Below are 22,044 nucleotides of genomic sequence, written 5' to 3'. Positions count from 1 at the left end.
CCTGTGGCAGTGCGCAGGCGCCGCTCAGGAAGCGGTTTCCCGCCTATGTCGGGGTGTGAGGAAAGCCCCGCGCCCTACGGACTTTAGCGGTTCCTTCGGGGCTTCGGCCTCAGCGGTTTCTGTTATCTTTGTTCCGATGCGTTTTGACCTACTCTGATTCGTCAGGCGCCGAGGGCTGAGATGAGCAGAGACCTCAGGGGCAGGGGGTGTTCCCGGGGACGGGGCTTCCAGGGCTGGCGAGGAGGCTGGCGAGGAGGCTGGCGGGGAGGCTGGCGGGGAAGGGCGCAAAAGGTGGAGTGTAAGAGACAGCCTGAGCCTGGTGAGCCAGCTCCTCCCTGTTGCTTCCTAGCCTGCTTGTCACTGGACAGCGGCAGTTTCTTGTCTTCTGGTGCACTGAGACCGCTGAGATCTGTGAAGCTGTCATATCCACCTTGTTTTAATCTCAATCTCTTTCAGCAAGTTCTCGACTCGTTCAGTCAACTTTGGACCAGTTTATTCCATATAAGGGCTGGAAGCTTTATTTCTCTGAAGGTACTTTTAGGTCAAAGTTATATCTAGCAGATATCCTGATCGCTTTTCTCTGGGTCTGGTTACACATAGAGCAGATAATAGGAATAGAAAGCAACTGAAATTCGTGTTTGTTACGTGAGAAAATAAATGCAGTAAAGATCAGTCTTGTAGCATACTGTAATATCTGTAGGTTCTGAACCTTGGAAAGGAATTTTGAATAGTATAAAATATAGTCTATTGATAAACGTGATGGAAACTTTGGTTAGCTACATGAAGCATGCAGTCTGTCATGCTGGCACATGGGCACCTCTACTGTGCTTTTCTCTTACATGCTTGACCTGTGTCAGCATAGACACAGTTCTCTTTTGTCAGAGACCTTGTAACAACATTACTGTCGTACTGTAGAGAGCAGACATGTTTTTCTGTTCTGGAATGCAGAAATAGAATGAAAGAGAAACTGCCTGTTTATGTATTTAGTGAAGTGGAAACAGTTATTTCTGTCAGTTACTAATGCTGTGTGTTTTTGGTTAGCTTATGCTGACAAATCACCTTTTGTCCAGAAGACACAAGCCTTTGAAAAATTTTTTATGCAACGCATTGAACTTTATGATAAGGTAAGTAAATATGTATTTCTTTGTGTATGTGTGTATCTCTCTAATTATATTGATGCAGTAGCATATATTTTTTAATGTGTTTTTTTCTTTTGAAGATGATTTCTATCACAGCTGTGAAATGTTTTATGACATTTTCTTTGTGTGGTGTTTATCATTTTAATTGTATTTTATGACTTGAAATATTTCATAGGATGAAATAGAAAGAAAGGGAAGCATCCTTGTGGATTATAAGGAACTGATAGAAGACAGAGAATTAACTAAATCAATACCAAATGTATCTACTGAGTTACGGGATATGCCTCAGAAAATACTGCAGTGCATGGGTCTGGCAATTCATCAGGTAAACTTGAAGTTCTGATAGATGTGAACATAACTGTTGTGATTAAGTAGTCAATCAAATGTAAAGGCAATTATGTTATTAAAAAAAACAACTTATTTCTGTGCTTTTCTCTATTATGGAAATCTGTGGTTTATTCAAAAACTCAACAAACTCCTTTTCTGTATCCTTTCTGTATGACCCACAAAATCCTGTTCTGAAAATGCTTTGGTTTTGTTGCATTTTGTCTATTTGTCATCAGAACAGGTGATGAAAGCTAAGTGGAATTCTAATAAATACATAATAGGGACGTCTAATTCCTGTTCTATTAATGTACTGTGGGTTGCCTGGGCAGTTTGTCCAAGCTCCTGAAGTGGAGCCATTCCTGGTGGCTGGCTGGGGGAGCAGATGGAGGAATTCCTGGTTCCATTCAATATCTCCTGTAGTATTTCACTAGTTGTTAAGAGGAGAATTTTCAGACATTTTTGTTAAACAACTTTCCACACATTGACCAAGATTAAAGGTTATTATATATTTTTTTTAATTGAGAAAACTTTACAAATGTCATAATTTTAAATTCTTTTTAGAATAAAGCTTAGAATTGGGAAGAAACAGGAAAATACTGTATCAGGAGGCACTGAACAGTAGAGAGCTCTCTAGTCTTCCCTAATGTGACAGATGGCAGTCAAAGAACAGCCAGCTGAATCCATGCTGTATGATATACTGCATTCATGTTTGCCCTTCCGTTCTGTATAGGTGCTAACCAAGGACCTTGAAAGGCATGCTGCAGAGCTGCAGGTGCAGGAAGGGTTACCACTGGATGGAGAGCCTATAATAAACGTTCCTCTCATTCATGCTAGGTAATGGTGTTGGGTATTTGTTCTGTTTGCAGGAGCATCTCTTAGCCTCTCTTGTAAGGATCATCATTGTCCATGCGTGGTGCTGAAGGTGTACTTGTTTTGCTGAGAGACTTTGCTATTTCCAGAACAGTCTGTTTTTGTCTTCACAATGACAAAAGCTAAACTGTCCTTGTGAAGGAAAAGGCAAAAGCAGAAAGACTCTTACAACCCTGCTTATAAAGTGAAGAAACAGCTTATAAATAAATAAAGTGTTATGTAAAACATGTTTATTAAAAAAAAAAGAAATATATATTTGCTCTTTATCGAGGGAAATAGGAAAATATTCAAAAGGATCTAGGCTTTTGGTAGTAAAAGGCTTGCCTTTATTAGGAAGTATATTATAAACCTGCATGCTTTTAATTAGACAGTGGAAGGTGTTTAGGAAAACCTGTGACCAAAGAAGGTATATACAATATCTCAAATCCTGTGGGGCAATTATGGACCGTGACTCTGCAGAAGAAGGTATTCATAAGTCAATCAATATATGATACTCTCAAAATATTTCTGCAACACAGGCAGGGTGGAGCAGTGGGTTGGTGGAATTAAGGGTCCTGAGAAGGAGCAAGGCAAAGAAAAGCAGGACCTAAACCTGCTTATATGTGAAATATATTCTGTTTATATCAGTCCTAGTCATTTCCAGGAGAGATGTACCACCATACAAGCAAAATGTATAGCTGTTAAGGTATATTCAACTGGAGAATATTAAATGTGCTGCTTTCGAGAACAGGAGTTGGACGATATGTCGTGCGTTCGCAGATCAAATCATTCTAGTCATTGCTTGAGATTATGCTGGTAATTAGCATGTATGCCTCTTCTTTTTGCTTGGCTGCAGCATTTTTGGTTCATCAGTTAAGTGTGGTAAGCTTTCCAATTGCTCTCACTTAATATCTTTTGTAGACTGTACAACTATGAACCGCTAACTCAGCTGAAGAACGTTCGGGCCAACTGTTATGGGAAATACATTGCCTTGCGTGGCACTGTTGTACGTGTCAGTAACATTAAGCCTCTGTGCACTAAGCTAGCCTTTGTATGTGGCACGTGTGGAGATGTTCAGAGTGTTCCTCTGCCTGATGGAAAGTACACTCTTCCCACTAAGGTAAGTTAAAATCATCTAACTTTATGTTTTTCCCTTTTGCATTTTTGTAGGGCTTTGAAAAATAACAACACTGGTAGTATTTAAAGTAGGTGGGTGTGAGGGGGAGTAGTTCAGATGTTTAAAGCTGGATTAAATAATGAACACATAAGAAAAATTAAACTTACCATCCAACTTTGCATTACTACACAACGTTGTTATTTGGAAAAAAATGTATTCTGGTGAGACAAAGCAGTTTGTAGAATCTCCTGCCAAAAAAAGGGCATTGTACCAATCGTGTGTATTTTTTCCAATAGCTGAATCAGGGATCAGCTGGCTGTGCTTGATAGCTCTTTATTACCCATGTATATGTTATGATTTATAACCCTAATTTAGCTTGGATTTTTTTCTCCTGAAATTGCGTTAGTAAATCTCGTTGTTTTACTTACTTTCTTTTTGGGGAAGAAGAAAAAAAAGACATTTAAAAACTATTGTTAAAGAGATTTGAGAATGAATTAGAATTAATACTGTTACAGTGCCTTGTTCCTGAGTGCCGTGGCCGGTCATTCACACCTGACAGGAGCTCTCCTTTAACTACCACAGTGGACTGGCAGTCTGTTAAGTAAGCATCTTTCCTTCTGCACAAAAATGTTATACAACAGGGCAGTCCAGAAGTGACAGAGAGACTCACTCTGTTTTGTACTGTGTAACTTTAACCTCTCTATGCTCTTTCAGTTTAAAGCCCGTAGTCCTGTCCATTCACTGTGCTCCCTGCTGGAGTCCCTCCCCAACTTTCCTGCAGGCTTCTTCGGGTAGTGGAAGGCTGCGATGAGGTCTCCTCAGAGCTTTCTCTTCTCCAGGCTGAATAAGCCCAACTCCTTCAGCCTGTCTTCATAGGAGAGGTACTCCAGCCCTCTGAGCATTTTTGTGGCCCTCCTCTGGACCTGCTTCAACGGTTCCACATCTTTCTTGGTCTGGGGGCTCCACAGCTGGATGCAGTTCTCTAGATGGGGCCTCACGAGAGCAGAGCAGAGGGGAATAACGCCCTCCCTGTCCCTGCTGCCACCCCTCTGTTGCCCAGGATACTGCAGCCCAGGATACTGTTGGCCTTGCAGACTGCAAGTGCGTGCTGCTGGCTCGCATCCAGCTTTTGTCCACAAGAACACCTGAGTCCTTCTTTGCAGGGCTGCTCTCAGTTTCATCTCCAGCCTTGTGCTAGGAGTTGCCCCAGCTCAGGCATGGCATGCTGGCTGGCACTTAGCCTCATTGGACTCTGTGAGGTTCACACAGCCCACCTCTCTGCCTGTCCAGGTCCCTCTGGATGCCATCCCTTCCTTGCAGTTTGTTGACTGCATGACTTAACTTGGTGCCATTTGTGGGCTCACTGGGGGTTACTTGTGATCCCACTGTCCATATCTCAGACAAACATGTAAATAGAGCTGATCCCAATACTATTGAGAAATGTTAAGCTTGTGCCCTCTGCAACTTTCTTCAGTTGTTGTTAGTTGTATCTATTGTTTAGTAATTCCTTTTAATGATCTGGAGGTCAGTTAGGAAAACCCTGTTAAATTACATCCATCAGTTGTGACAGTTGAATGAGCAAAATGTAAACTTAAGGGCCAAAAATCTTAGTTTAAAATGATACTGATTATGCCTCCAACACCTCAGGCACACCCGTGTAGAAAGCAGTAGCGCTGGGCCTGCCCATTCATTTGCTTTTTATGTCTCATCAGCGAGCATGCCTAAAGATGTCAGTACTTTGCTGGGGGGAACATGTTACAGTTTCCATTTCTACAGAAACTGACATTGTTAATATAGAAGGGTAGACATTGGATTTCTTTTCTTTTTTTTCCTCACTCCTGCTGTGCTGTCACCACCACTGACTGTTGTTCTGTAACACACATTCAGAAGAGCTGTTTCTTGCCCAGCGCTCTACAGCTACACAGAGTGAGCTACTGGTTTTGCTGTGGTCTGAGGAAATTCTTGGGCTTTGCTAAGATTAAAAAGCCAGTTGTGCATTCATTGGGCTGTAATGTCTGACACCCTCACTTTGTACGTGAAGTCTGTCTTATTTCACACACTGTACTTATTCCTACGTTAACATGCTCACTGGTGCTAGCTGTTGTTTCAGCAGTTCATTGTTATTGTCTTCTGGGGTGTTATGCATAATATGTTTTCATTTGTTGAAGTCTGAACTGAAAAATGCTTTTCTCCAAATTCAGCGTGGCTGTTTTTAATACTGATGAGGACATTTCTTGTGCCTCCCTTCTCAGTTCAGAAAGGACTGGTTAGAAGTTCGTGTCTACGGCGTTTGTATGCTGTAATTGAATTGGGAATGTTATGCATGGAGTTTGTGTTGTATGGGTTTGTGTGTTGCAGGGTTCAGGAGCTCATGTCAGATGATCAGAGAGAAGCAGGCCGAATCCCTCGCACGATTGAATGTGAGCTGGTTCAAGATCTTGTGGACAGTTGTGTCCCAGGAGATGTAGTCACAATTACAGGGGTAGTTAAGGTGTCCAGCACTGAGGAAGGTAAGGGATGTATCCTGGAAGACTTCTTTTTGTGTGAGGGGCTTTTCTATTGATTATATGAGATAAACAGCCCTCCCCCTTCACTTGAGCTTGCAAAGCTGTACAAGAATTAAATGTATATCTCTTCAAAAGTTCCCAGAATTTCACAATCAAGGCTTCATTTTGAGCAAGCAATGTGCTTTGCTGTTTGAGAGGAGCGCTGTCTCTAATGTCTACTGATAATTGGGCTTTGTCTTCTGCAACTCACTGGTCTGTGTGTAATGCTAGTCCTGAAGTGGCAGTGCTGACACAAAGTGCTTCATAGTATGTCAGCTGGTAGGAAAGCCTTCTCTGAACTAATAATATGAGGAAGATATCCATATTTCTTCAAGTCTCATTAAGATTCTTTTCTTTTTTTGCTTAACCTTTTCCCCTTGGTGTCTCTTCAAAGGACAGGAAAACCATCACACTACTGTGAAGGCATATTATCTTTCTCAGTTTAGTCCTCCCTGAAGAAACTTTTCTCCCCCCCAGTGAAAAACTAAGCTGTGCATAGAATGAATATGTAATATTCATTCTGTGGCTGTTATAGAATGAATATGTTGCAGAGAATTTCAGTAGCAATTTGCCGTGTGCCTGCATTCACTGCTCAGTAATCATTCTCTTGAGGATATGGAAAATGTTTAATTGCTAAGGTACATGTTAAAAAAGTCTAAAAAGGTCTAAAAAAAAAAGGTCTAAAAGCATGGAACTTAATGAACAAACGTAACTAGAAGCTGCTAGTCACTGTACATCAATTTTTGAAGATGTAGGTGTTGAGCTATTTAAAATATGAACAGCCTGTATTTTGCACGTACCTGTACCTTAAATTTTTGAGTTACCTTGTGCCATTTTTAAGTCACGTTGGTACTTAGGATGTAAAAAATATTTCTTAATTATCTGTCAATCTTTCTAACAGGAGTGTCTAAAAATAAGAATGACAAGTGTGTGTTCTTGTTGTACATTGAAGCAAATTCTATCAGCAACAGTAAAGGACAAAAAACAAAGAATTTCGAGGAGGAGACTTTTCAACGGTCATTCATGGAGTTCTCACTTAAGGACCTCTATGCTGTTCAAGAAATTCAAGCTGAGGAAAATCTCTTCAGGATTATTGTGAAGTACGTTGTGTCAGAGCTAGGTTAGGTGTGACCAAATTTGGTCCAATGTGGCAGCCTATTAAAACTATGAGATGTCTGAGGTTTGGACAATACATAGTGTACAGATTTAACGCACCATAGTGGGCAAAGGGCTCCAGAGGAAGTGTTGCAGTAGGGAATGCAAATGGAAGCTGAGGATTTCAGAACTTTGGAATGCAGGGAAGTTCAGAGAGTTTCAGGTCAGCTCTGAGATAGAAAGCCACAGGAAAATAAAGCAATCCGTTCATTTCAGTAACTAGTTTTAACTCATGAGCACTGTTTTGTTGTCTGCTCTGCTTTTCCACAGCAGAGGAGAGAGATGAGGGAACTGATTAGAGGGTTCTCTAAAGACCCTCAGCCCAGATAGAAAGGTATCTGTCCAACTGGAACATCCCTCAGCTCCTCCCAGTGGAGTCAAAGACAGAAAACTGCAGTGCTTTTAGAAGAGTTACATATAGTTATTTGATAAAGATCAGGATGGGTGCAGTAACCATGGGGAAACTGGTTCTATGCATTTGTGCAAACTCAAATGAAAGGTTTTCTTACTGTTTCAAGTACATCTGGTTATCTGAAAATTTTGAGAAATTCAATGCTGTTTTTTTAAATTTAAGCTCACTCTAACAGTTCAACAACTAAGCAAAAAACACATGTGCTTATAAAAGTATTCTGGGACAAAGAGACAGAACAAGTGATTAACATTAACGTGAGATCTGTATTCCTCCTGGGTCACAGTATGCTTTGTCTTTCAGCTCTCTTTGTCCTGCTATCTACGGCCATGAGGTATGCAATGCATCAGCTCTGCCTGCAGCTTCAGTTTGAAATGTTTGTGCCACATTCAACTCCTGCAGGACGTATGAAGTTTACTGGAGGTGCAGGGAGGGCACAGGGGCTGTATTTGTGGGTGACTTCAGTGTTGTTCCAGTATGTGAACTGATGAGGCAGCTTTATGCCCTTGGAACTTTCTTATGGGATTTAAATTCTTTCATTCAGAGGGAAAGAGTTCTTACAAATAGGTCTGGGGAGTCATCAGTGTTGATGAGCAGGACTGAATACTTACTGGTGTTCCTATGTACCACTTCAGATTGTAAAGGCAGGCTTGGCCCTGGCCTTGTTTGGAGGATGTCAGAAGTTTGTTGATGACAAGAACAGAATCCCAGTGCGAGGAGATCCACATGTTCTGATTGTTGGAGATCCAGGATTGGGAAAAAGTCAAATGTTGCAAGTATGGGTTTGTTACTACTGTATAATTGTACTTTTCTTGAATTCCTTGCTGCCTTACCTAGCTGGAGAGATCTCTTCATGTAGCATGAAGGCCTCAGGTATAGCACAGTACCCAAATGGGTTTCCAACTGTCCTCTCTTTCCAGAGTGCCTTGCAAAAGGGAACCAGCCTGTTAAAGCACTTATACAAGCAGATATATTCAGTCAAGCCTGAGAGATTTCAAATACTGTGTAGGCTTGCTCTCCTTCCCTTGTTAGCCTATTTCACTGCCTTCCTCCCTGATGAGATGTTTTGCTCCTTCCTATCTTCTTTTAGTTGACCTATTGTCAAATAGAATAAGTGCTTTCTTAGAATGACCATGCCACTCACCTTCAGCAAGGTGTATTTCCATTCTCTTACACCATTCCCATGTTACTGGCCCAGATCTTTGTCCTTTGGGAAAGGAACCTGCTGCTACTTTTGTAGGAGTCTTGGTGGGCATTTTTGTATGACTGTGGCAGAGCTGGCTGCTGGTGGAATTTCTTCCTCTTAAACAAATTTCTAATTTTTTTTTTTTCACTGTGTCAGGAAATTCTGGCATCAGAAAAATGTTTCTTTTCTCAATGTCATTCCTAAATAATAGAATGTCATTCAAAAAAAGCTGTTAGTCTCTAATAAGACCCTGAAACAAGGCACATCTTAATCATCACTGTCTCTGGGGGAAAAAATGACATAGAGGAAAATACAGCTGTGTAGGAGCCAGTCTGTGGTGGGTTTTGTTGTTGTGCTTTTGTTTGTTTGTTCAACTCTGTAGTCAATGCCTGTATTATCTAGCACTGAGCAAATATACTTTGGGTGTTAATAACACAGTAGATGGGACTCCGCCAGTAATGTGCCAGTAGTTTTTCCTAATATGTCATAGAAAGAGGTTTCTTGGGGTTGAAAGGAGCTCTAATGAAGGCTTATGAAATTGTTTACCGTGGGGAGAGAAAAAGGTCCTTCCTTCTCTTCTAGGCAGTGTGTAACGTTGCTCCTCGAGGTGTGTATGTTTGTGGTAACACTTCCACCAGCTCTGGCCTGACTGTTACGCTGTCTAGAGATGGTGCTTCTGGAGATTTTGCCTTGGAAGCTGGTGCTTTAGTGCTTGGAGATCAAGGTAATGTTACATGCTTAATAAGAACAAATAGGATGGGATGAGGTGCTGCTGAGTCTAAGACAACACTGCTTGTGTGGCTGGGGTGAAAATGTGAGTTTGAAGTATAGTACTGGCATTCCAGATCTGGGAAGTTCTGAGCTTCACCAGTAGTGGTTCCTGCTTTCCTAGGGCCTTAGTTATGTATAAAACACTCCTTTTTGAGAAATCTGGCCTAATGTCAGTTACTGGATTCTTACTGCTTTTGAAAAATAGCTTGCTTACAAGTTTTGCCATCTATTTCTTTTTTTAAAAAAAAGCTTCTTGTGTCATCTCAATGAAAAACAAGACACTGCTGCTGCAAGCCAGGCCAGCTGCAGCAACATGAAATGGAAATGGACATTGTTGAAAGGACAACTTGGTCCAACATCTGCAGTATCTAGAGCCTAAGTTGGGTTTCTGACACTGTGTGGGAATGTAGCATACACTTGTCCATCAGTTAATGTGTTTTCTAATAAATCTTTGTCCTGTGCTGATCGTTTCCAGGTATTTGTGGAATAGATGAGTTTGATAAGATGGGAAGCCAGCATCAGGCTTTGCTGGAAGCTATGGAACAGCAAAGTATCAGCCTTGCCAAGGCTGGTATTGTTTGCAGTTTGCCAGCCAGAACATCCATTGTTGCTGCAGCAAACCCAGTTGGAGGACATTATAACAAAGCCAAAACAGTGTCTGAGAATTTAAAGTAAGCACTTCCTGAAATGCTGCTTGTATGGTTTGCATTCTGGAGCAGGAGCTTCTGCCAGTCTCATATAAGATTGATTTCTAGTTTTCTAGAGCTTGAGCACAAGTTATAGTAGTTTTTCACGCTTCTTGGGAGAGAAATTGCTGTTCTGTTTTATTTTGAATGAAATGGACAGGATTCTCTGTCTTTGATATAGAACAGAGTTGCTGAAGTCTTGCTGCTTTTATACAAGCATTGTGTTCTTGTTTTTACTGTAGAATGGGGAGTGCTTTACTGTCAAGATTTGACTTAGTTTTTATTTTGCTGGACACCCCAAATGAAGATCATGACCATTTGCTGTCGGAGCACGTGATGGCAATCCGAGCTGGGAAGCAGGCAGCGTGCAGCAGCGCGGCTGTGAGCCGTGCCAGCGTGCAGGATCGCTCTGTTCTTCAACTTGTTTCTGATCGGCCTCTGCTTGAAAGACTGAAGGTAGCTCCCTCCTGGGCCTCTTGCTGCCTCTGTTCCTGTGGTGTTTTTTGCCGTGGGCCTGGCAGCCCTGACTTGCTAGATGTCTTCAGTCTCCTATTCTTCTCATGAGAAGTGGCTCTGAATTAAATAAAAAGTATTGAAATCTCTGGTTTCTACAACTTACCTGTTGTAGCTAGCATCATCTATCTATGCTGGAGTTGCTAAAATTGTGTCAGCTCGTACAGAAGAGAATTTATCAGCTGGGCTGCTTTGTTATTATTGTTGTTTTTTATTGTGGGTAATGGGAAGGTATTTTGCATGAAAATGCTCTAAACCAAACTTGCTGATTTCAGTAAGGAGCTACAGAACTAGACTGGTATAGTAATCTTTTTTAACATGATATGCTTTGAAATACTGAATGCGGGTAAAGCAGTGTGAAAGCAAACACTTGGATGTTTGCAAACCAAGGAAGACTGAGGATTATAGGAGGAAAACTATTTTTATTATTAAATGTGGTCAGAAGTGCTGATGCTGCAAATGCACAGTTTTTGGAAAAACAAACTCCTGCCCCCTGCACTCTTCAAAATGAGATGTCAGGAGTGACAGCTTAACCTTCTGTAGTGATATATCTTGTAACAAGTAGGAAATTGGATTTTCTCTTTTTGAAAAAGATTTCTTGATAAGGTTAATTCGTATTTGACACTAAGGAGCACAGATTACAAACTTCTGCTTTTTGTGAACTGGCCAGGTGTGTTTAATAACATGTCTAAATGTGGTGCATTGACTTTAAAAGAACACAGCTTATGTATGTAGAATCAAAGCCCTTCCAGTACGCGTTCAGAGCTTCAGAAAGTTGTCACCACATGAAGCATAGGAGATGAAAATTTGTTTAAAAACTGGGTTGTGTTCTATAAGGTAGTGATGAAAGATCAGAAATCTAAGGCCCTTGTTTGTAATTGGGTTAGATCTTACCAGGAGAAAACTTTGATGCCATTCCACATCAGCTGCTGAGGAAGTACGTGGGTTATGCTCGCCAGTACGTTCACCCCCATTTATCTCCAGAAGCTGCTCAGGTCCTTCAGGAGTTCTACCTGGAGCTTCGGAAGCAGAACCAGGCAGCAAGCAGCACGCCGATCACCACGAGGCAGCTGGAGTCGCTGATTCGACTCACGGAGGTAAATTCAAGCTTTCATACTTGAAGGATTGAAGACAAAGACATTGTTCCTGTGTGATACCTATAGTGCTGAGTTATCCTTTGTGTGGGGGGGTTTCGTGTTGTTTTTTTTTTTAAGATGGTGAGAGTCTTAGAAATGCTTTAAGAGCTACTGTTGCTAAAAGCCTCTTATGAAATAAAACATCCTTAAGGAGCTAGAAGTAAAACCTATCTAGCTCCTAAAAGGCAAGAAAGGTGCTGGCAAGGACAAACTGCTGCTGCCCATCTTGAATTGTTACTGTCTTACCTAACACTGTATCTTAATAACATTATTTGTGATGTATTATTTCCTGAGAATAAGCTGTTAAAAACTGCAACCTGCATCTTGATATCGTGCGTATGAAAGGGATGATGTTGAAATGCTATCAAAATAGAGGACTTGTCATCTATATTCTCTAGGCTCAGATTCCGTCTTCATGCTCATAAAAATTGTGCTTATTGTAGCATCATGTGGGGCAGGTCTGTAGCTTTTTCCCTCATCAGGTGTGATATCTTAAACATACCTTTCTGATATACTTTGTTTTAAGGCACGATCAAGGCTGGAATTGAGGGAGAAGTGTACCAAGGAAGATGCTGAGGATGTAATAGAAATAATGAAATACAGGTAATATACAGTGCTTTTAAACTAAAACACTGTGTTGCTACTCATTCACTTTCTAAAATAGACATGCAAACACAGTGAAGAAATGACTTTAGCAAACTTAGGCCCCCAGAACCAGCACTGAGAGTTTTTAATTCCTGTTTAAAAACTGACGGCAGCCCTCAGTTGAATACTGCCACTTAGACCTTTGAGTTGTATCACTGCAGCAGTTATTAATATCAGTCCACAGTAATTGAAATGCTGCCAAAGATTTTCCTCTGGTGTGACCACTCTCTGTTGTTGCTGTTGAACAAATTAAGTTCAAAAGTGACTTGGACAGATGCTTTTTCTATGTTCCCTTGGTAGGAAACCATCCCCTAGGAAAAAGTCACTATCTGTCTTCTGAAAACTTAAGTGGTGATGTTTCAGGAAGGAAGTTCATGCATTTTTCCTTTTACATCCCATTTCTTTTGATGTGTTTATCTTAGCATGCTGGGAACATACTCGGATGAGTTTGGAAAACTGGACTTTGAACGTTCACAGCATGGATCTGGGATGAGCAATCGGTCACAAGCAAAAAGATTTGTTTCTGCCCTTAACAATGTTGCAGAAAGAACTTACAACAATCTCTTTGATTTGCAACAACTTCGACAGGTTGCAAAGGAGCTACAAATACGAGTAAGTTTGGAAATCAAACATTTTTTTAGTAAGTATAAAAGCAGTCAGAATTACTTAATGTATTTATTTAGACTGTTGTGGTGTCTGCTCTGTCTGTGCAGTGAGCTTTCTGCTTGGCCTTCAGTGGCCGGCACATGACTTTTGGGTTTTCATTCCTGCTTTGAGCATCTTCATGCTATACCATAGTGGGAACATCATATGGCCACAAGTGTGTTTTATCCTGTAACAGTTTACATTCTGTACTTGAGAGGTGAGCAGGGTTGCCAAACAAAAATGTTAACAGTTAATTTACCTTTTTGCTTAATAGTGAAAAGCTTTAAATTCCAATGTAAAACTTGAAACTGGATTTCAGGCATAATAAGAGAGAAAGTGGAGACAGCTAGTTTCTTTGTATGGAACTTAATGTGGGCAGTATTGCTGTTCTTCTTGCTACCTGGTTAACACACCCTGTCCTGCTGGGACAGGATGACTTCTGTCTCCAAACTTGTCCAAATGCTGACTATAAGCAAGACTAGATTTAATGTGAATCCCATCTGGCAGAGTATGTTGTTGCCCTTTCCCTTCTCACAAGGCCATTCATTTATTCAGCAACTAGTTACTTGTAGCTAAGTGAATTCTAATTTTGCCTTCATGTATTTCATACAGAATATTGAATGGGCAAATGATACATTATAAATACTTGGAAATCAGTGAGAGCTGTAGAAAATAAACCTTTCTTCAGTATTTGTGTTCAGAACATGGTTTTATACGTATGCTACTCTGCACACTTTGTGTGCGTTTGTGAATGGTGTACAAGCAAAGCACCAAAGGGTGTAACTGATGCTGTATTACCTGCTTGTAGGTCATTGCTTTGTGAAGGAAACTAACTCTGTTCTAGCTCAATTCAATTCACTAAGTAATGCACGAATACTACAATTCTTTTAAATCATTTGTGTTGCTTTTTATCAGATGGGATTTATTTTTTCCAGTTTGGCATTTACCTTTTTTCTCTCCCCTTTCCCTCTCCCCCCCCCTCTTTTTCCAACTGCAGGTATTTGATTTTGAGAGCTTTATTGAATCCCTGAACGATCAGGGTTATCTCTTGAAAAAAGGCTCGAGACTTTATCAGCTTCAGACTATGTGAGAAGAGCTGCTGCAATAAACTTGGAGACATAATTACTGTATCTGAAATGGACTGATGAACATGCAGCAATAAAGTGACCTGACTTGCAGCCTGCTCCAGGAGCACCTCTTGCCCCTGTTGTTTACTGGAAGTTCGTGCTCAAACATTGGTAATGCCAGCAGGCTTGCTAGAAGCTAATGTAAGTCACACTGCTCTGTGGTACTGCTGCTTGACTCATCCTGTAAGGCTGCTCGCCCAAATGATCGTAACAACAAATTTCAGTTCTAAATTTAAAATGATTGTTGGACTCACAAATTTTAAAACCAAAATCTTCTGTGAGAAGGCAGTGTGAGTTGTGTTTTTAGCACTGCAGTTCATTTGAGGTGTTTAATGTATAGAAATGTTTCTAAAAATTTGGGAACGTTCATGTTGAGAAAGTCACCTCTGCAGTTGTGTAGCTGGAAGGATTTAGATTTTTGATTTGCAACTATTTATTGGTCTTCCTAATAGGTTTTATTTGAAATGCAAGTCTAATTTATGAAAGTCTCCTCATTACAGTGCTTAATGTGTAAAATGGAAATTGTCTTTTTATTTCTCATTAACCATGATATATGGGAGTAATATTAATAGTGAACACTTGTGTGGGTGTTAACAGCTGTTACAGAACACATGTTACATACGATGTATGTATTCTTTTTACTGTTCTGCCACAGAAGGCTGTCTGATTTTGTGAAATGGAGCATGCCCTAATACAGTAACAGCAGATGAGAAGCTTTGCGTAAGGATTTTAAAAACAATAGAATTGTTTTTCTCCCTTTCTATTCTAAATGGTAAGCTGTATAAACTATAAGAATATTAGCTTTAGTCTTTCACCTTTTCCATTAAGTGACTTATTTTTATCTTCCTTCCCCTCAGTCCATCCCACCCTTGCACAATCTAACTGAGGGCAGTGTTGTGTAAGAGATAAATAAAACGCAGCACTGGAAATTCACAAGTGGGGTTCTGCCTCACCTCCCCCTGCTTTGTGGAGTTCCTTCACTGCAGAGGTACTTCCTGTTGGGTGCCCCCCTGTGCTCGTACCTGGGGCCGTTCCTCCCCAGTTGCAGGACTTTACCCTTTCCCTCTTTGCGATGAGGTTTCTGGCAGCTCCTGGCCCCAATCTGCTGGATTCCCTCAGTGTGTCTCCACCGCTCCCCATTTTGTGTTCTCTGCACACTTCAGAACGTGCTCTTTACCTGGAGGTGGTAATGTCCTTTCACTCCCATCTTTGTGCAAACGATTAGAAGCTACCACGTCTACTTGGTGCGCCAAGAGAAGTAGTAAATTCTTAAGGTCACACAGAATTCCCCTATTCCTTTTTAACTGCCTTTCACGGGGGGGGGGGGGGCTAGCGAGGGAGAGTAACCAAACACACACGTGAATGGTGTTTTTTGTTGGTTTGGTTTCTTTCTCTCATTTCTCTTGCCAGTTACAGACTACTGTCTGTAGTCAGTGCATGGAACAGAGGGGTCACACCTTGACCGGAGCCTGCAGCACTGCCGGGAACTGGAGTGCAAACTTGTAGCTACTTAATAGCACTGAATGGCAGGGGCAGGGGCTAAGAACGAGTCAGTTCTGCAGCTGGAGAGGCCAACTCTTACCCTTCCTAGAGCCAAAGCAAACACAACTGAGAGGAGCGAGAGGCCAAGTACTGAGCACGAGAGTCTCTTTGCTCTCTGAGAAGCCTTACGGCAAAGCAAACCATCCACTTCTTCCTTCAAGGACTCGTGAAGGAAGACAAGAGGTAGGGTGCCCGAAGTGGCCGTTTCCCCCTCCTCAAGTCGCACAGCTCCCGTTCTGCGGGGAGGAGCGCCACGCGGCACGGCTACACGTAGCGGCTGCCCGGGGCGGGCCGCTCTGCGCCCGGGGGGGAGCGCTAAGCCCGCCGTAAAGCGCGCGGCCCGCCGTCGAGGGCGCTGTCGTAAAGCGTCGCAAAACGTCACCCCGCCCCCTCTTTCGCTGCACGGGCGCAGCCCGCGGCTCGTCCACTGTCCCCGAGTCCCCGTCGCTCTGTCGGGGAGGCGGATGGCGGCGGCGGACGGCCGCTCGCTCCGGCGGGCGGGGCCGCAAAGCGCGTAGGGGGCGGCGGGCGGGCGCCTCGCAGCATGCTGGCCGCCGCTTGGCTGGGCAGGGGGTTCTGGGGGTCGCTCCGCGGCGCGGGGCGGAGGCGGCCGTGCGGTGGGGCCGGGCCTCCATCCGGCCGGGCCGAGGCGGGGGACCGTCGCCACGGCAACGGCGGCGCGTTCTGCCTGGCCGGGGGGGCGCGCGCCGCCCTCGCCCTGCGCGCGCCCCGGCGGCCGCTGCGCGCACCCCTCTGGAGCCCCCTCGGCGGCGGGACCGGGCCGCGGCGGGCGGGGAGCGGTGGGGCCGCGCCTCCGGAGCCACCCCGGGAACGGAGCGTGGCCGGGCGCTACGCCGAGCCGGTACGCGAGCCGCGGGAGCGGGGCCGGGGGAGGGAGGGCCGCGCGAGGTCGGGGCCGCTTTCGGTGCACCGAGCCGCCCGGGCCGTCCCGCCGACCGGCCGCCGGAGCGCCTGCATTGTAGCGCGGAGCCGCGGCCTGCCGCAACAGGTGTGCCGCACACCTTAGAGCCGGCGGCGCGCGGCGTGCTCCCCTGGGGGCGAAGTGCGGGCCGAGGCGGGCACCTGAGCGCCAAGTTGTGCCGCCCTGCTCCGACGGCGGGGCGCTTCCCAGGCGGGCGCGGCTTCTGCCTGCCACGGCTGTGCGCCCATTGACGCCGAGGTCCGCCTTTCCGGCCTGAAGTGTTTGCTTTCTTACTTTGCAGTATGAAAACCCGTGGACGATCCCAAACATACTGTCAATGGCAAGGATGGGATTGGCGCCAGTTCTAGGCTATTTGATTGTTGAAGAAAATTTCAATGTTGCACTAGGTGTCTTTGTTTTGGCTGGCGTAACAGATTTGGTATGTTGACATGAGTTTGGAAATACTTTGGGGGTGTACAGTGTGGGTTGCTATGATCCCATCGATGTGTGTTGGAGTTTAGAATCTGTCTCGTGTGGAAATTATACTCTGTAGGAGGAGATGAAGTTTATTGTATTACATTTGTTGCTTTGTAGCATCCTACATCCCTTGTGGGGATGTGGTGCTGACCATCCCCAAATGGGCATTGCTGCTATGCTTGTGTATTGGAGGTGTGCTGGTGTTGGCAGGTGTGCACAGTGCACCCACCAGAGCAATGCTTGGTGAATTTCAGATGTGCCTTTTCAAACGTTAGTTGTAGCAATTGTTTGTTTGCTTGTGGGTTTTTTGTTTGTTTGTTTTAAATAATCAGAACTGAAAGTGTTTAAAGACTTCCAGAATCTAGAGTGCAATGCGGGTGGGGGTGGGAAGGGTGCAAGGACGTGCTGACAGGCTTCCTCATACATACACAGCTGGGTTGCGTGGATGTTCATGAAACCTCGCTGTAACAGCAGCATATGACACCTGTTTTTATTCTTTGCTTTTTAACACAATATTCCTGAATGTTGTTCTTTCTAGTTGGATGGGTTTATTGCACGCAATTGGGCTAATCAGAAATCAGCATTGGGAAGTGCTCTTGATCCACTGGCTGATAAAATTCTCATCAGTGTGCTCTATGTGAGCCTAACTTGTACAAACCTTATCCCAGGTGAGAAAATGTCATTGCTTGCATGCGCTGTACTAAAAGTTAATATTTCTTCTGTAAGTTAATATTTCTTCTGTTTCTGGAAGGAAAACCATGTTTAGCTCTTAGCAGTTTGCCAGTTGTGCTTTGCAATCTGTTGCTTTTGAATACTCAAACAAAACCCAGCTCCCTCCAGCCCAGATAGAACACACTGCTGCTACTTTCTTCAAAGCCAGCTGTTACATCCAAACATGTAAGATTTCCTAGACAGGTTAAAGCCATCAGACGAAACCTTTTCAGAAGTCATGTTAAACATCTTTGGTTGTGCCTAAAACTGTTTCAGAAGTTGGCAGTGCTTATTTCTTGCTTCATGTTTTGTGTTCTTTTTTATCATGCTTTCTTCTTAATCTTGGACGTGGTTTTTCACTAGATCCTGTTGGCTTGGTTTTTCAGTTTCACTTACTTCCATGATCATTCTGAGAGATGTAGCGCTCATTGCTGCTGTTTTTTATGTGCGATACAAAACTCTTTCTCCCCCGGTGAGTGTGTAAGATCAAACAAAATGTTGTGAACGTGTCATCGTTTTTTAGTATGACTGAATCTTTTTATATGCTATTATGTGTATATATAAAGATAAGCATGTAACAAGTTGTAACCAAGAGATTTTCCTCTAATCCTGATGGTTGCCCTAAACTTGGGTGGATAGTCCAGTGCTTATTGTGCTGGGTTTGTGAACAGAACAGTGTTTTGTGGAATAAGTTTGAGTAAGATGAGCCAGAGCTACTGGTAACTTTTTCTCCTGTACGATGGCTAATAGTTCATCTCAGGGCAGTAGTAGTGTAATTCTCTCATACTGTAATTGCTTTTTTGTTGTGTATCATGTGAAGATGTATATCAAACTGAATGTGTTAGAACTGCATTTATTTTTCCCTTTCCTCTCCCAACAGAGAACACTCAGTAGGTATTTTAATCCCTGTTACGCTACAGCCCAACTAAAACCAACGTTCATTAGCAAGGTAAGAGTAGTAACATATTATAAAATTTCTCCTTAGTTGGGGCAGTGTGTAGTTTGGGGGGACGAGGCTGGGTACAGTGTTGAGATAGTGCCAGCTGACTTGGAGGCAGCTGAAATCCTGAAAGGTTTTCACCATGAAAACCAATCAGGACATTGGCTGGTTTTAAGCGTAGGAGATGTTTTGTTGAAAGAAGTTTTAAAATATTTTTTCTAATTTTTTTTTTTTTTTTAGTAGTACACAGACTAATATTCAAACAAGTAACAAAACTGTATATTGGCATTCCTTGTGCAGTACACTTCATTTTGGCCACGCTTCTTGTTTTGCTTTTACCAGATGAACACAGCGGTTCAGCTGATTTTGGTGGCAGCTTCTTTAGCAGCTCCTGTTTTCAATTATGTGGACAGCGTGTATCTACAGACATTATGGTAACCTATCTCTTCATCTTTAGTGTGGTTATTTAAGATAATTTAACGTGCTTCTTAAGAAATGAGTAATTGAAATAAATAGTTGAGTAAATTGAAATTAAATAGTTGTGGGAGACAAAAAGGCGATGCTCAAATGATCTCAGACCCCAGTGGCTGAATTTTTACATGTTTATTCTTAGCTGATGTAACAACTGTATATTTATTATTACTGAATTTGTGTGAGACTCATTAAGATCCAGGAAATGCAGTGAAGAAGGAAGACTTTAGAAAAGCCACGATGTACACAAGTGCAAAGTGTGTCTTCAGATTGGTATCAGAGGAGGGGGAGTGGGAAGTGAGGCTGTACAGGTTTCTTATATTCATGCCAAAAGTGCCCCTCAAAGAAAACTTGGTATCAGTAAATACAGACAGGAACTATTTTCTTACTTTGCTTTAGACTATACCTACTGTCCTGAAATTTAGATTTCTGAAGCATTTTTAAATATCAGCAATTCCTCCTAGACTATGGGAAGGAAGGAGAAACATCAAATGAAAACAGGCCTACTGCAGTGCACTTGAAATGCCCACCTTGGGTGTCACTGCCATCACTGGAGACCTGAACAGCTAATTGTAGCTGACAGCAGGTGTTACAAGTGGCAATATTTCTCCTAAGGTGTTAGGTAAGAGTTCACAACCAAGAGACTGAACTGCAGTAGCAGAATTACGTAGTAACTGAGTTTAAGGTAGTAGAAGATCCAGTATTGCGTGCCTTAAAAAAAAAAAAAGTCACTAAAGCTTTTTAAGGAATAAGGAACCTGTATCTTAACAGCCAAATGTGTTTTTCACCCTGTTGGAAAGCTAAACCTGGAACTGCATGTGTGAAAGACACACCTTGCTATTCTCTGGGACTCAATGAGAGTTAGCGTGTTGTTAGTAGTGAAGGAGTGCTGGGTGTGACTTAGCTGGGTGCTGTGCAAGCATACCTAAAAATACCTAAAAATAAACCTAAAAATAGGTAAAAATAGGCTCATCTATGAGCCTGGCAGCGTGTTGACAGAGGGCTGTTACTGACTCCCACCTGAATGGTGTCAGCCTTTGACACAGAGCAGCGCTGCTAATTTGGAAATAAATGATGGTTATTACATAATGTCTGAGAAAAGACCAAAAGAGGCTGAAGCCAACACTTGTGCTTTAGCTGTGGAGCTTCTTAAAATAAGGTCAAGTCTTCTGTATTTTTTTTTTAACAATCCCTTCATGCTGCAAAGGGATAGTTTCTCACATCAGTCAGTTTTATGCCAGTAACAATTATGGAGGCTACAGATATGGAAGCAGATTTGTTGTCTTCTCTCAAACAAGTGTTAATGTTTACTGTTGTGCTTGAACTCAGATGGCTTACAGGAGCTGTTTTCTTCAAAGGTGCATCACAGCTTTCACAACGGTAACATCTGCGTATAGCTATTACCACTATGGCCGAAAAACAGTTCAGGTGATAAATAACAAATGAAGTATTCTTGGAAGGACCTGGCAGCATGGTTTGCTGTACTGAAGAAGATGGTTGTAATGCAACTGGGTTTGTGAAAAAGAGCTTTGTTTTTCTGCTTGAACCATGGCATCGCAGTGAAATGAAGTTTGAACGTGTATTGTGTGTATATATAGAGACTTTTCAATGTATTTTTAATTTGTTTAAAGATAAGGTTCTTTATAAAAACAAATAAATAATGTTCTTAAACACACGGGTTACTAATTGCTGCCATACACATCTTTAATAATTTTATATTGTTTTTGAAGTCAGAAATATGCACTTCTCACCAGCGTTTTTGGCATCTTCGTATAATACACTGACTAGATCTGAGAAGAAAAAGCAATTGTAAGAATGTGTCTTTGTACCTCAACCTAAGTCAATAAAGTAGCTTTCCTTATTAGGATTTATGACATATTTCAGCCTGCAGCAGAACAAACAATGTGATCAAACAGAATCTTCAAAAGTCTAAATAGGAGTGATAGCAAACACGGTTTCATTTTCTGGGGTAATATGGCAGGCGCTGAAGAGTTACTTCTCTCCCCTGTCCCTTTTATTTTTTTTTCCTGTTTGTTTTTGTATGCAAGCAAATGTTAACTGTACTCAGCAGAGAAGAGTTTTGAGTCTCAGAATGGCCAGCTGTGCACTGAACAGTCTATCCAAACAAAGTGGGCATGGAGTTGTGTTTCTCATTACAAATGATATCTACTGATTGAAACAAGGTGCATCTCCCATGTCTGCAGTTGCTTGAGCTGGGACCTTTTGATGTTTGGCATTGACCCCCGTGATCATTCTTCCCTGCTATGGAGGCAGCACAAGCCAGTTAAAATGGAAAGCCACTAGAGAGTTTGTATTTTGCTTCTGATTAATATTCGCTGCATTTCTGGTTACACATCCACTTCCATTATTTCTTCTGTTTCCATTCGAACTTTCAGTTACAGTTTCCCTTTAACTGCTGGTCACATTTCATTTTTTTCTGCTTCTGCTTATGTAGCAGCCCCCTTCTTTCCACTTTTAGTGACTTTCTGCCTGCATTGAAGTCTTATGCTTCAGGAGCAGCTGTCTTTGAAAGTTCCTACTTCTTATCACACTTTTGTTCAATTTCTGGCTACGCTTTTATTTTGACTTCCAGATATGGTACCACCCCCACCTCCCCCATTGCATTTCTACTTCCAGTTACAATTTTACTTCTAGTTACAATTACACTTCTGATTTGACTTCTGGTTCACCTTCCTTTTCCACTTCTGGTCACGTTTTTCCTTAGCAGTT

General features: G+C 42.5%; 2 protein-coding genes across 5 annotated transcripts; both read left to right on the top strand.

The window, feature by feature from the left end:
- Nucleotides 1-28: 28 nt before the first annotated feature.
- On the top strand, nt 29-15,067 carry MCM8 (minichromosome maintenance 8 homologous recombination repair factor). Of its 4 annotated transcripts, none has more exons than XR_006182571.1 (19): nt 29-319; nt 457-531; nt 1,042-1,124; nt 1,315-1,464; nt 2,197-2,300; nt 3,237-3,435; nt 3,948-4,033; nt 5,791-5,942; nt 6,880-7,078; nt 7,846-7,876; nt 8,178-8,318; nt 9,311-9,452; nt 9,975-10,170; nt 10,428-10,641; nt 11,586-11,795; nt 12,361-12,437; nt 12,902-13,091; nt 14,122-14,392; nt 14,910-15,067. XR_006182571.1 is itself a non-coding variant. In XM_042892752.1 (18 exons), exons 1-18 carry the CDS (start codon nt 181-183, stop codon nt 14,212-14,214), a joined length of 2,481 nt encoding a protein of 826 aa, XP_042748686.1. In that variant the 5' UTR covers nt 29-180; the 3' UTR covers nt 14,215-14,773. The 4 variants fall into 4 exon arrangements, 2 of the variants coding, with proteins under 2 accessions (XP_042748686.1, XP_042748701.1); XR_006182569.1 differs by having other exon boundaries at nt 14,907-15,067; XM_042892752.1 differs by lacking the exon at nt 14,910-15,067 and having other exon boundaries at nt 14,122-14,773.
- A 1,270-nt stretch (nt 15,068-16,337) lies between these two features.
- Nucleotides 16,338-21,175, top strand: CRLS1 (cardiolipin synthase 1). The gene is made up of 7 exons (XM_042895282.1): nt 16,338-16,655; nt 17,017-17,154; nt 17,731-17,860; nt 18,290-18,375; nt 18,784-18,852; nt 19,186-19,277; nt 20,673-21,175. Exons 1-7 carry the CDS (start codon nt 16,338-16,340, stop codon nt 20,758-20,760), a joined length of 921 nt encoding a protein of 306 aa, XP_042751216.1. The 3' UTR covers nt 20,761-21,175.
- The last annotated feature ends 869 nt before the right edge of the window (nt 21,176-22,044 follow it).

This window comes from Lagopus leucura, unplaced genomic scaffold (assembly GCF_019238085.1).
Source record: "Lagopus leucura isolate 7727_CA_CO unplaced genomic scaffold, USGS_WTPT01 Super-Scaffold_73, whole genome shotgun sequence".
Lineage (NCBI taxonomy): Eukaryota > Metazoa > Chordata > Aves > Galliformes > Phasianidae > Lagopus > Lagopus leucura.
The sequence above is the reverse complement of the archived record's forward strand: the minus strand, read 5'-3'. Positions and strand labels throughout refer to the sequence as shown.

Coding starts and splice junctions, on each gene's coding strand:
- CRLS1 (XM_042895282.1), top strand. CDS start 16,338: ATGCTGGCCGCCGCTTGGCTGGGCAGGGGGTTCTGGGGGTCGCTCCGC. Junction 17,861..18,289: donor TTGTACAAACCTTATCCCAG/GTGAGAAAATGT, acceptor TTGGTTTTTCAG/TTTCACTTACTTCCATGATC. Junction 18,853..19,185: donor AACCAACGTTCATTAGCAAG/GTAAGAGTAGTA, acceptor TGCTTTTACCAG/ATGAACACAGCGGTTCAGCT.
- MCM8 (XM_042892752.1), top strand. CDS start 181: ATGAGCAGAGACCTCAGGGGCAGGGGGTGTTCCCGGGGACGGGGCTTC. Junction 3,436..3,947: donor AGTACACTCTTCCCACTAAG/GTAAGTTAAAAT, acceptor ATACTGTTACAG/TGCCTTGTTCCTGAGTGCCG. Junction 10,642..11,585: donor CTCTGCTTGAAAGACTGAAG/GTAGCTCCCTCC, acceptor TAATTGGGTTAG/ATCTTACCAGGAGAAAACTT.